The 14038-nt window shown below is 39.2% G+C and overlaps 1 protein-coding gene across 2 annotated transcripts in view; it reads right to left on the bottom strand.

Moving 5' to 3' along the window:
• The window catches only part of epha3 (eph receptor A3), a 126870-nt gene that overhangs the window by 20397 nt on the left and 92435 nt on the right, over positions 1-14038 (bottom strand). For both annotated transcript variants that reach the window (XM_088914333.1, XM_088914332.1), the window contains 5 exons: positions 13209-13273; positions 11883-12008; positions 8553-8738; positions 4152-4213; positions 1996-2205 (listed from right to left, as the gene is read on the bottom strand). In XM_088914333.1, coding sequence (XP_088770459.1) covers positions 1996-2205; positions 4152-4213; positions 8553-8738; positions 11883-12008; positions 13209-13273 — 649 coding nt within the window. The remainder of the gene's footprint in view (positions 1-1995; positions 2206-4151; positions 4214-8552; positions 8739-11882; positions 12009-13208; positions 13274-14038) is intronic.

The raw sequence follows: 14038 nt of genomic DNA, 5'->3' as shown, positions 1-14038 counted from the left end.
CAGGGTTGTTAAAATGTCACCATAGCAATTCAATCAGCCCTGCCTGAGAACAAACATTGCTTTATTGCAGATGACATGATATGGTTGTTTTGTCTTTGATCTAGTTTGAAAGTCTCATCCAATGGGACAAGTGTCAATGGTTAATGAGCTCTTCGGGTGGAGATGAGGATAAAAACATTGCTTTAAAAATATATCTTGCCGGATGGGTAAGTGAAGCCCTAGTATGAAAAATAAACAACTCAGAGTGAGAGCCACCTACACTAATATTTGATGGGAACTCTCAATCTGCATTGCTTGCAACCTCACAATGAGTAAAGAACTGACAAAAGACATTTGGCCAAGAGCACGTCATTGTACATTGTACAAAAATTTTAAAACAAGTCCCCCATCAAAGCAGAAAATCCAATGGACTAAAAAAATGCTTGTCTTAGAAGAGTCAGTTTGTATGGTATCTATTCTGTTTAATTCCTGTGTACTTTCCTCATAGGCTGAGTTGCCATGCTTGAGAAAACAGTGAAATGGGAGAGAGGAGAGCCCAGCTGCGAAGCTGGAGCTCAGTGTAGTCAAACAAACTCGTGCAGATGCTGAGAGGAGGCCAAAGCTAACTGCTACGCCAGCCAAGTCACACAGCTCCAGCCCTGCTTTCCTCAAACAGACTGGCTTTGAAAAATAAACAGGCTTGTGTACAACATTCCCCTGTGTGCTCAGACAAACAGCCAAGGCTTTAGGAACAGGCACATTATTTGTAATTAATTCGGAATTGAAAATCCTCTAAAAAAACTCTCTTGAAAACTTGAAATGGAGGAAAGTGTGTGTGGTAGTGGTAGGGGAGGGAGGGGGTGCAGTATTGTTTTTGGGGTGCAGAAACAACCGTGAGAATGAGCACTCGTTCCAGGAAAGGAAACAAAAAGTCATAATGTTTTAACTGATTAAGGACTCAATGAAAAGGCAGTGGCAGAGCAGAAAGGCAAGACGGTGATGTGTTTTACAATCTTCAAAAAATATTTACAAAGTATTTTCTTCATGCTGGAGCATTAGCACCAATATGACATTTCTTAATAAATAATGGAAGTGATGATAGCTGTGGATTTGGCTTAAAGAAATTTGAATTACTTTGCCAATCTTTTGCAATCTATTTTTGCATTGTTCAGCCTCACCGGCATATCTTATTTTTTAATCCTTTCTTTTAAGATGAATTACATAGGCATATCCTGAATTTATACTGACGTTGTTATCTTTCCCTTTTGTGGTTTCCCTTAGTCATCTGCCTCTTTCCTGAATGTGAAGATTACATGTATCAGAGTGACATATGAGCTAATTACACGGTGAAGTAAAATATGTTCCATTAAAGTCATACATAGATCCCTGCACTGCTGAAGATAGCAGAGGACAATGGAGACTGTGTGGGCTGAGAGCTGCCCAGACGTAGCTTTCAAAAGCTGGGTGATGCCAATATCCCAGTTTCCACTGTTCTGCTTCTTGCTGCTCGTATCACAGGGGCTAGGCCATCGTGAGGCTCCGCTGTCAGAAGAGCTGGACTTGGTTTTGCCCACAGCTTTGACATTCTCCCTTCTGATTTTTTTTTTAAATGTTTAATTGACTCATTTTCATTATTCTTTTTTCTTATTATTAGTCTTATTCTTATTTCCTAAGGCCAGTTGGGAACTGCTCATGGTTTAAGACTCAGTTTTATATATGGCATCTGTACTGCAAGAGGAGATTTACAGTATATATTGATCCACTATTCAGGCCTCCCAGTTGTTTATTTCATTTGCAGGACGAGGCCCTTGAAACCCCTTGTTTTCAGAATTGGACGGATGTACTGGATTGCCCGAGCTGTTGTGTCTCCTGTCGCTCAGCTCTGAAAATTTACTGCTGTGCCTGACTGTCAGCTCTGGGAGCTGAAGGGCAGCTGCTGGGACACCCTCCAGGAGCTGTGATTGATGCATTTGGTTAGAAGAAGGTGCTCTGGCTCCTCTCTGTTAGATGGCTCACCCGGGTGGTGTAGGCAGCCTCAGGGTCGTCCTCCAACACGCGGGACAGCCCGAAGTCGGACACCTTGCAGACCAGGTTGCTGTTGACCAGGATGTTGCGGGCGGCCAGGTCTCGGTGCACGTAGCCCATGTCAGAGAGGTACTTCATCCCTGAGGCGATGCCCCGCAGCATGCCCACCAGCTGGATCACCGTGAACTGGGCATCATGCTTCTGCAGGAGAAGGTGGGGGATAGAGAAGGTGAGCTGAGTGATTGCACTGTCTACAGCTGAACACAGGAGATTCCATTACTTTCATTCATTTCATTCTTTCATTCATTCAAAAAGGGAAGACTTTTTTAATCAATGCACAAATCATGCAATTTTCCACAGGAAGAATATAAAAAGGGAAAAAAAATTAAAGGAACCGGAATTTTTCTTGTAACCTACAATCTGGGAAAATTTGGTCAAATATGAAAATCAATGGTTAAAATAAATATAGCATGATGTGAATGCATCTTTAAAGCTTGTACAGACTGAACTGTATAGGAATACTGTCATTAATTATAAAGAAAACTCACATGACAGGAAGCTTTTTCCATGACAGCCTTGCCGAATAACTGATTATTAAAACCACTGAGGTGAGATGTTAATGTCTTTCAGAAATACATTAGGAAGAGCACATCAGGCATTCGTGATCAAACACAGATAAGCTCAATCGATACATACTGTAAATGTGTGTGGCGTGGGCGTGCTGTGTGTCTATGTTGGAGAACACAGGGGTGAATATAAAATTTAGGCCACATAGAAGTGAATTTAGCTCGAATGCAAAAGACAAAAGCTGAACTAATAATAGCTAAAGGAAAGGCAGTAGGGAAACAGAGCCAGATGAGGATGACAGGATTGTTTGATAAAGTGCAGGCCTAAAAGAAACAAGCAGGAAATTGCTGTATATGTTTGCAACTGTTCTGGAACTACTTCTTGCAAGATGTTGTGCAGATGCATAAGGAACACAGCTCAAGAAGGTCCTGTGCATTGCAAGTCATGTTTGTTCTTCTTGGTCTAATCTTATGGTTTGCCTGATTTCAGTAATCCAAAAACCTGTGGTGATATTTAGGTACAATATAGAGTTTCAGGAACCATAAGAACATTTAGGAGTATATTCTTACATTATTTTATGACAAATCATAACCTTTAGCTCACATTCCCTAACAGTCTAATGTCACTTTAACCTTTTTAATCCTTATTTAAATAAACATTTTCTACTATTATCCAGTGAAAGGTTACTCAGGCTCTTTTATTATTTACAGTCTGACATCAGATCAGTTATCAGCAACTTTCAGAAGGGTACGCTATTGCATGTAGCTGAATAGGTAAACAAAATATTGTTTTCCTGCTTGCGTTATGGCAACATTACAAGTGTGATGCTTCAGTGAAGTGTCGTCTCAAGGACAGGACATGTTCCGATACATTTTTTGGCATGGCAGCATTTGGAATTTACACACGCCTAGCGAGAGGTCCAGCGCACAGCAGCATGTGTTCAGCAACCACAAGCTCAGATTTAATTAAAATACAAAAGACCATGATCACAGAAGCAGATGAATCATCTTGCAAGTCTCTGGCTCGAGCAATACAATCCGGCATTATGAGGTCCTAAGTAAAATCATGATGCTTTTTAACACTTTGCACTAGTAAGTTATTTTTAGACTGCCTGCCTAAAATGCTGTAGACAGGTAATGATTACTTCAGTAGTTTGGTTAGATCCAAGTTAAGCAATAGAGGGAAAAAATCTGTACAGAGTAGTTAGGGTGCTTCATGTAGCTGAACCCTGTAACCCTGCTGCAAGGACTGAGCCAGGGAGCTGCTACAAGAGTGCAGACTGAGAGGTGGGGGAGAGCGAGGATGGGAGAAACACAAAAAGAAGTCTTCGATACGAGACTTATAAATGTAGGAGAGCTGAAGTGTGCAAGATTAAGATCTAACCTTCACACCAAACTTCAGTTATAAACCTCAATCATTTAGAAAGGAGACTTCACTCATGCCACTAAGAAGCTAGGACAGGAACTCAACACACTTATGACACATTAGTATACAGTACCAACATTTACAGCTTGCAGAGCTGTTTCTCTGATCTGGCAGATCTGAAATTAATTAAATGCTCCAGAGGCAGTTATACTCACTCGCAGGAAACTGTCCAAGGACCCATTCTCCATGTATTCTGTGACAATCATGACGGGTTTACCTGGAAGGAGATCATAAAAAAATATAATGTGGAAATTGCACTGAAAATAGGTGCCAGGAAGCTCAGCAGCACAATTCACATTGCTTGTTCTGCCCTGGGACAGCTGTAATTGATGCTCACCTGCTGAACTGAGGCGATAAACAGTACATTCTTCAACTTTCCTCTTTTCTTTCGCATAAAAAGGAAAATAATTTACAGATATTTGGGGGGTCCTTCTCTGTTGATTTTCTCTACTGAGAGGCATGCAGACACCAAGTAATTTTTGAATGAAAAAAAAAATTATTTGTATTTTAACAAAATATAGCATCCTAACACAAGCAATGGGAAATCCACAGAACAAAACCTGTCTTATTTCATTTCCTAATTTAAGCCCAAATTTTAATATTAAAAGAATATTAACCTTCTCTTTTATGGTACCTTAAAAAGAACATACTTTTTTTGAAAATCCCATGATACTCTTATTCTCCTTATCACTGGTGTAACACCAGGGAATTTAAACACAGTAACACAATCCTATTAAAAAAAACATCAACCTGCAATCATAATATTACAATTAATAGTCATAATATTATGATTGCCAGAAACAGAGGTTACAAGACATGTCATGCAATCTCTGCTAATCACCTCTCTAAAGGTGTTAGGGTTCAATTATAACTAGATCGTACACATCTGGTCTATGACGCAATTAAAGAAGACTGCTCAAGAGTTTCATAATACTTTATAACACTGAATTGTGTCCCTAGACAAATGTACAAGGGGTAAAATTAACAGCATTAAGTTCAAAGGAGAAAATAAAATGTTTTAGATTAATTAGTTTAATTTGGATTCTGTAGTTTTCAAAAGTCCAGATGCATAGAGGTGTTTAGAAAGTGCAATTTAACATCTGCAGCCTTGCTGTGTTTTTAGGCGCCTGGCAGAGATGGCCTTTGTCCTGCAGACACATCTTGGATATTGGCTGAAATCCTCCAGACAGCCAGCAGCAGTCACCTGTTGGAGGTCAAGTTCCTCTTACATGCTACTCACTTCTGGCAGCTTAGCATTCAACTCTTTCCTACAGGAAGAAAATATCCCAAGATTCACCTGTTGCCTACTTTTATTTTATTAACATTTTATTTGCACAACGTTGCCAAGTATAAATTTCCTCTTTATTGTCTGTATCTCACTTCAATCGCAATTAATGCTTTTGTTATATATTTAATTGACTGACTCTTTCATCCACAGAGATGTTCATTTGCATCCATTTATACAGCTATTTGATGGGAACATTGCTGGTGAAGCACCATGCTCAAGGACACATTGATTAATATTTGTTTTATTGCTTTCTCTTTCCCATGAAGGTACAACCGACAGTTTTCAATATAATAATATGACAGAGTCAGTTTACAGTATCTTCATTTTCACTAAGGTGTGGTGGAAGAACAGTGTTCCCTTTTTAAGACATTTCAAATTCCTCTCTTTCTATCCTTCATTTTCCCTTTGATGCAGACTACACAAATAAAACCAGGCTTTCATTTTGCCCAGTTGAGACCTGCACTAATTAAAAGGCAATGCTTGATTTGGGCTTAACTCTCTTCTGAAAGGTCTATACAGTACATGTAAAAAGGCACTTTATAAATAAACACATGTACAATAATTTCCACTTTAAAAGCACTTTTCAGTGATCTGGTTACTTTGTTGGATGCCGGTTTTCAGTTTGATTCCGATTTGAAAAAAAAAAACTGAACCGTTAAAAAAAATAATGCCATAACTCTAACCCCCTTATGGCCTTGATGCCCCACCCATGTTCACAGTCTCACATTCCCTGTGAAACAGTAATTGCTACTCTGCAAATATTTGGCCACAATAAGAAGCCAAAAGCAGCAGGTTAAATGAAGTGTGAAAGTCTTTGGATTATTAAGAATTAACGGAGGCTGGGCTAATAAATCACCCTGCATCAACGGCTCTGTGAGACACACGCCGGGCAGAACTAACACTGCCCTCCTATATCCCAGGTCCTGAAGCCTGTCTGCTTCCAATCAGACATATGTTCCACACAGAACACAGGCCTGCACACTGCCTCCCCCCGGTTTCCCACCCCCACACCCCAAAACAACAGGAACAATCTGCAGTCGCTTACAATTACAGCACACATTATTTATGGCTCAAACTTTAATAGGAAGGGCGATGCTAGATTTATTAGACAAACATAATCCCTGTTTTATGAATCTTTCTAGACATAAAAGGAAAGCTTTTCTTCCCTCCTTACGTGGCATCTGGGCAGACATGTACGCAAGATCCGTCACTGTATAACGACAACACAAAACTGTGACAATGTTTCTGCGACACAACTGCATCTTTGAAAGTTTCTGTGGCCGAGACATCTCTGCCCACCTCATGTGCAAAAGCACGTGCGGAAAATGACTCCTCAGAAATTTCCACCATTATCATCTCGCTAAGCATTCCATTAGTACATGTTGTTTCATTGTACGTTCTCAATGTTTTAGCAACATTGAAAGGTAGCATTCTGAAGAAAGGTCCACTGTGTAAAAGGTAGTCTTACACACTAGACTGAATCCTGACTGGAGTCTTTGTGCAACTCTGACTGACTGTGTTCCAGGATGTGAGTGGATGTCAGGTCTAAGAGGTGGAGTTTAGAGCTGAGTTAGAGTCCCCTTTGAGTTAAAAAGCTCTTACATTTTTCTACAGGATTTGATTCCAGTATTTTTCCATAGGAGTATTAATCATTCCAAAGGGAGCCCAGGACAATTCCTGATGGCAACCCTACATTAGGAATATTTTAAATAGGAACAACGATGCAGGCTTGTTTATGTCCAATAGCAGTGCATAAAGTATGTTTTATTCCTACCTATCAAGCTTTCAGAACTTTACTGTGTCTATCAAAACATTTGATCTGTGGAAACCTTGTGCAGTTCCACCACATTAAACAAAAGCATCACGTTAAGCGATTTTATATGAGTTTTTATTACTTGCAGGATTCATGTATTAATCGGCTGGAGGAGGATGAGAAGAAACTTTAAACTTATTTTTTATGTCAGAGGAGATCTGTGATGGCAATGTGATTTCAACAAAACAGGCAAGGCTGCAGTTAAGCCGAAGATTCTTACATATAATAATGATTTTATTGTCATTCTTTACTGCAACTGGTTCTCATGCCTTTGAAAAAATACATCTTTTAGATAACTGAGTTTTTGAGAGACTCAACCTTAGGGGTAACTGAGCCACCAATCAAGACACCAAGGACAAAGCCTTTGATCACCAAACAAGACCAATCGAAGCACTGGAAATTTATGGTGTCATATTAAACCCTTTTTCTTGGAAAGTGGCCCACATTAACTGGGAAAGCGTCTTATAAAAGGCTGATAAAACAGTGGCTGTTCTCCGAAAGGTATTCGTCAACATTATGAAGTCTATCCATTCGTAATTACAAACAGCTTATCATAAATCATTCCTTCCATAGTACCTTAAATTCGAATTTAATAAAGCCATGGAACTGTAATGATGAACACAAAATCACTACTGTTAAAAAATTCAAGAGGCTAACCACATACGTTCCAAAAGTAAATTGGCACCAATTGAGCACAGTTAGAACCTTTTGCTTAGAGGCAAGAAAACAGATCAGGGTTACCATATTACTCTTTTTTTCATATTGGTTTTTCTAATAATATTTATAGTTGTGTCTGTAATTTGTAGCAAGCTAATGTACTCCAGCTGAACTTGAACTGTTAGGTTAGTGCAAACCACTTACAGTGTTTGCAAAATACTGAGCAAAGCAAAAGTATTTTGTATCAGCTGATTAGAATGTTAGAACACAGAAAGGCTTGCAAATAAGAGGGAGACATTCGGCCTATTTTAGTCATGTTGTACTTTGGTAGTGAAGTAGTCTTTTTCAGCTGTTTCAAAAGGTATTAACCTGGCTGGCTGGAAAGCCTATTCCAGACACCCACCACTCTTTGAGTAAAGAAGTTCTTCTTGTTGTTTGTTATAATGAATTCCCGTTGTGAGACCCGTATCTTTGTTTCACTACTGAGTGTGAAACAGTGACATGGGTTGACTCTATCTATACCCCTTAGGATTTTGAAACTCCTTGATGAACTTTCCTCTCAACTTCATCTGCGCTAGACTGGAAAGTTTTATCTGCCTCAAGCTGTCAAATATAAGATGGTCCCCTGAGACCAGTAATCATTTTGATAATAAATGAGCGACTTAAGCAGAATATTTCAGATTCCTCCACCCGGTGCTGTCTCTTTTACTCCCAGAGGGTTGAGTCTGTGTGTGTGCTCTGCTCAGTCTCTGGGACTCTCTTCAGTCTGCAACGACGTACAGTTTCACCTACACTTACTGCGAGTGACTACGCCCTCCAGGCGGATGATGTTGGGGTGGTCAAACTGTCCCATGATGCTCGCTTCACTTAAGAAGTCCCGTCTCTGCTTTTCAGTATAGCCCGCCTTCAGTGTCTTAATGGCCACACAGATCTCCTTTTTAGAGGGCAGCTTCAGGCGTCCACTGCACACCTCACCAAACTCACCTGCACAGGACAGAAAAGTTAAGGTCATCTCATTAGAACTAGTCTTTATCCTAAATCCTAAAATACACTTTAAAAAGGGAAAAACCCAAAAGGAACCAATGGATGATTTTAATGCAGCTTTCTATTAGAAAAAAAACTGGAAGCACGTTTTCAGGATATAACCCATTGTTCTCTCTCTTCCACACATTTTCTTTACACTTTATTATCTGTTATATCTGTTTTTGTGAATTGAAAATGCTAATCTTTTTAAGATTTGCCCTCACAGGCCAAGATTTTAAAACACAAGAAATACCTTTAAACTTAAAAAGCCTAGTGCAATGATTTACAATACAACAATTTTGTCACAGATTTAATTTAAAGTTTATTGTTTAAATGTATTGTTATCAGTTGAAAAAAGTGATCAAATGCATTTCCTGGCTAAAATCCAACAAAACTAAATATCTGTTGCTTCTGGATATTGTGTTTAGCTCCTTCCCCCCTGGGTTATCACTGATCAACCACTGGAAGGGAGAATTCAGAGAAGCATGTCAAACCTTCATGTCTTTGGGAGGAAAAAAAGAATCATGCATAACAGAGATACCCTTGACATGAAGGGAAACCAAGCACAGAATCAAACCCTTGACCCTTGAATTGCAAGGCAAAATCAATTGAATATCCGATATACACAAATGGTTTTACTGGCTCCTGTAAAAAATAAAACACACTAAACTTTGTGCACTCCTTAAAAAGGCATTACTTTAGTGAGTAATACATTGGTGATCAGTAACCTTTACAATCTACTGTAGAACATGTTAGGTAATAGAGTCTCCCAAACCATGATTTTTTTTTCCAAGTTACAAAGATAGATGGGACCCACAAACCTTTCTACAGGACCAGTCCTGGAATGGCAGTTCATACAAGCATCTTCTCCTCAATACCATGGCTGCAGGCACAGTATTGCCAGAAGTGTTCTTCTAATAAATGGGCTCTACAGTAAACTTCCTCATTCAGCACTGCAACGTAGCCTGAAAAGCACACCAGGGGACTTCACATCGCTCCTTTGGCGTGGCTAATTCCTTGATCTCAATCCCATTCAGGTCCTTTGGAATGGGAAGCTCTGTCTCCCTGGCACTTTGTTACGAAACCGAAATTCTAAACAGGGCCTCTAGAATTAGCGAAGAAAAACAAAGCCAGCTACACAATCATTCTAAACGTTGTCATGTGAGCCTTTTTTCCAAAGGCTTCGCAGTTAAAAGAAAAACTCAAATTAATAAAAAATAGATTTTGTCAATGAAGGGATTTTGCATATGAATAACCTCATTAGGTAGTGAATTCTCAGGGTGCTCCAGTGCCCTACCACCTTCCAAAAAGAGAAGCTGGTTGGGTTACTTGTGTCTCTAAATTATCCCTGGTTTGTGCCCAATCCCTGTGATGGACTAGTGTCCCATTCTGGGAACAGTTCTGGCTTGTGCCATATGCTTCCCAGGGTGGGATCCTAATTTCTGCAACACTTCCCATGAATGAGCGACTTTTGGATAACAGAGTGATGGAAAGATACAATGGAATCATTGATTGGGATATAAGTATACATATTCCAAAGAAATGAATTAATGGAGTGCTTAACAGAATATTTTGCACCAAATTCTATAAAGGTAAGCAATCTAGTTTTAGCTTTAGCTACAATTTCTAAGTATAAATATCACAATGTGCATGCAGAAGGCCACGTAATTTGTTTTTTACATTTTTTTCCAAAAACAGAAAGGGTTATTCTTGGCAACAAACCACTGACAACAGCGCTTTTGACATAAGATCTTAATAATCTTCAAGTGCTGGGTATAAATTAAAAAAACAACCTGTGATTCATTATTTTCAGATATCAGAAATTAATAATACAAGTTATTATGGCAATTAGTGTTCCGGGGCCTTGATTATAGGAAAGCTGATTTAAAAAACAGTCAACGAGTGTCTACTTTAAATCTCTGTGGTATTCCTGACTGCAGGTGTACACTTGCCATAGAAGTGAAGGCTCAAGAGTAAGTCTACTTCAAAGGACATCATTGAGAGGTCAAGGGCTTCAGTGGTATAGATGGTGACAGAGCATTGGATAGATAGAGAGAGCACGAATGATTTCAGGCCAAAAATATTCAATCCAGGATTACACATAGGTAATTTCATGTGTAATTATTTCCCATTTAGGATGTTGAGCAAAGAGGCTAAATATTAAGTTGATATCTGGAAAAACTTAGGAGGAATGATTACAAGCTGTCTAAATAGTGTATCTCCTCTACTTGGCAAAGAGACAAGTGACTTTGACCTTCAACTGAATCAAACTCTTTATCTGAGATAATGTGGTTCTAAATCAATCAGAGATCCAGTCAGGAAACAACATGGACTGTAATTATAACTCTTGCGGAACCTTGTGATACATCATAGCAATAAAGCTTCTGAAGAACCAACTGCAGCACGAATAATGACACATCTATATTACAAAGGAAATGCTCAGGGCGCTGCAGTCTTTAGTAAGGATTTTGCAGTTTTCATGTGCAGAGAGATCTTAAAGACATGGGGCTACGTACATACCCAGTCAATTAGCAATTTTAAACAGGATGCTTTTACCAACAAATCCATGCATTTTGGATTGAAATAATATCCTAATAATGATAATAATATCATCTGCTATGTTTTCTTCCATATTCTCAGACTGGCAAGTTTTGTCTTGATTTAATGTGTTCCTCACTCAGGCCTCAACAGGAGACAACATGGGCTCTGAGGTACACAACTTAACACCCTATCTGCTTCTGTACTTCCATTAACTGCGGATCTGCACTGCCAGACAGCCGAAGCACAAACACACACACAGCAAATTCTCTTTTTCATTTGCTTTTTCAATCGCTAGCTACTACTGGACATAGATTAATAAAACATCCATCTAGGTAAATAGGGAAAGAGCGGCGGGTGTAACATACAGTATTTGTAAATGAAACATTTTAACAAGAACATTCAAGGGCATTCTCATCAAGGTTAATTGATGCCTACTTGGAATTTGTACTACTAGTGTCATTATTTGGAAGCTACTGTAGTTCCCCACAGAAAAGCAGTGCTCACAGAAGTTCTAGGGACCTTCCTAAAAAAAAAAACAGAATCAAACGGCTTTAATCCTCCTACCTGCTCCAACCACCTTGTCAATAGATATGCAAGCAGCATCCAGTTCCTTGGCAAATTCATGGACAGCTTGGTTAGGATCCTCGTAAGTATGTGGATCCACATATGTCCTGATGCCTGGGAGTTTTACTGCAAGATACAATGTACTATAATAAACAGATCACATTCCACATCTGCTTTAACACTGTGGCACCATGAATTCCCTGAAGCCTGTTTGCAGTCATTTGTTAATGTGCCACAGTTGAAGCAACCTGTGTTTCAAGTATATGGCTTGATGAATAAACAATGTATAAATTACTTTTGGGGGGCAGGGCAAGCTTTTTTCTTTTTGCTGTTCAGCCAACACTTGCAATAAAATGATTAAAAGTGAAAATTGAGAAAAAATAGTTCATGCATTGCAAAAATGCAATTTCCTATACAACTAAAGAACAAGTTCCATAGCTCACATTCTACATTGGACATCCTAGCTGGGGTCAATGAGTGTGAACAGACAGAATCAGCCACAGTATTTTACTGTCTAGACGTTTTAGAATAATCAATAATTCAAGAACGGTTTCTGCAAGAAAACCCTGTAGCACTTTATAGGACGAGATAGTGAACAGAGATATTTATTCGATAACATTTGTACTTAGTATTACAGATACTTTTAAACTAACAAAATAATGAATATGAGTGTGCATAGAATGGACATGTATTCCCAATACATGTAATCATCTTCACAGTACATGAGCATTGTATCTTGGCATTGCGAAACATAGCTAATTCCATCGAATCAAAACTGTTGACAAAATCCTTTATACAATCCAAGGTGGAGATTTATGTTTGCAACCCCACACTTGAGCTGTGCAGAGCTAAGAATGCACAATCTTTCTCATCAAGTCATTTTTGTTAGTGTACAAAGATACAGTATGGTCAGAAAATTCCCAAGTATGCCGAAGTTCTCTGCATGAAGATCAGCGAGAGCATGCTGTCGCCGACAGTGTGCAATTTCACGGGATGCAGCTGATGGGATTGAGGTCACCTCACCTCTCCCTGCAGTCTTTCTCACCTTATATAAATGAGGCTGGTGGAGAAACCTGATCTGCTTCTCTTCTAATCAATCATTTTAATAGAATTATTCCGCACAAACCCTGATCTATTATCTTGTAATCTTGCGTAAGCCATTTTAACCACATGCAGGATTTTAGGAGAGGGTTGCACCAGCAGAGGGACATCACAAACTGGTCAGCCCTGTGCAGCTGGGGCTGTTACGGATCTACAGGGACATCATGACAGATTAACTGACCGCTGTACAGACGACACCCTTATTCCAGGACGGTAGAAACTTACGGTGGCCGTTTCCAAAGTGCAGCCTCTTTTCGTCGGCATGCTTCGACTTGCTATACCCACAAAATCTGCACGAGAAGAAGAGAAAGCAACACTCAAAAAGACTGCAAGATGTGCTCTGTTCGGTTCTTTCTTTCAGCAAAGCTCAAGCAGCTGTTCAAAGCATTTTAAATGATCAAATATACCAAACTGATACTGATATACTGGTGTGCCGGATATAGTGGAATTTCAGAGGATAGAGAACATAGTGATTATTAAATGGCTCCTTCCAGTAATTCACAGCAGACGCTCTCGTCTTGGAGAACAGCTGTGTCTGTACTCACTCAATACCATTTACTAACCTCAGCAAACTCCCACCAATAGGATTAAGAAATAAGTATATTGTATGTGATCATATAATATTAAGTACAGTCTAAGCAATGGCTGCCCAGTTCTTGTGTTTCAAACTAAACACTTCACTGACTACCTCAAAAAAGTTGTATTCTATGGAGTAAAGTGTGTTTAAATAAAGCAAAGGAAGATGTAGTATATAAACTAGTACTTTGGTTTCAATATAATATTCTCATAGAATGTAGTCAGGCTATCTCAGAACAGTAAATACTTGCTGCCAAGATAAGCAGTTTACTTTACATGCTGATCCACTCTCAAAGTGCCCATTTCATGAAGTCAAACACAAAGAAAAAAAATCTCCTGCCAAGTCAGCATGAGTTATAAATAGGCATCCGTTTGCAAGGGAGCATAATCTATACATGCATCTTCATGTATTTGATGAGTGCCTGATTACACATCCCAGGATGCCAAGATATTTCAGCGAGATGGCTCCATGGGTGATG

The sequence above is a fragment of the Atractosteus spatula genome, chromosome 4, assembly GCF_055471065.1.
Source record: "Atractosteus spatula isolate fAtrSpa1 chromosome 4, fAtrSpa1.hap1, whole genome shotgun sequence".
Lineage (NCBI taxonomy): Eukaryota > Metazoa > Chordata > Actinopteri > Semionotiformes > Lepisosteidae > Atractosteus > Atractosteus spatula.
This window is presented reverse-complemented; position numbering and strand designations above follow the sequence as displayed.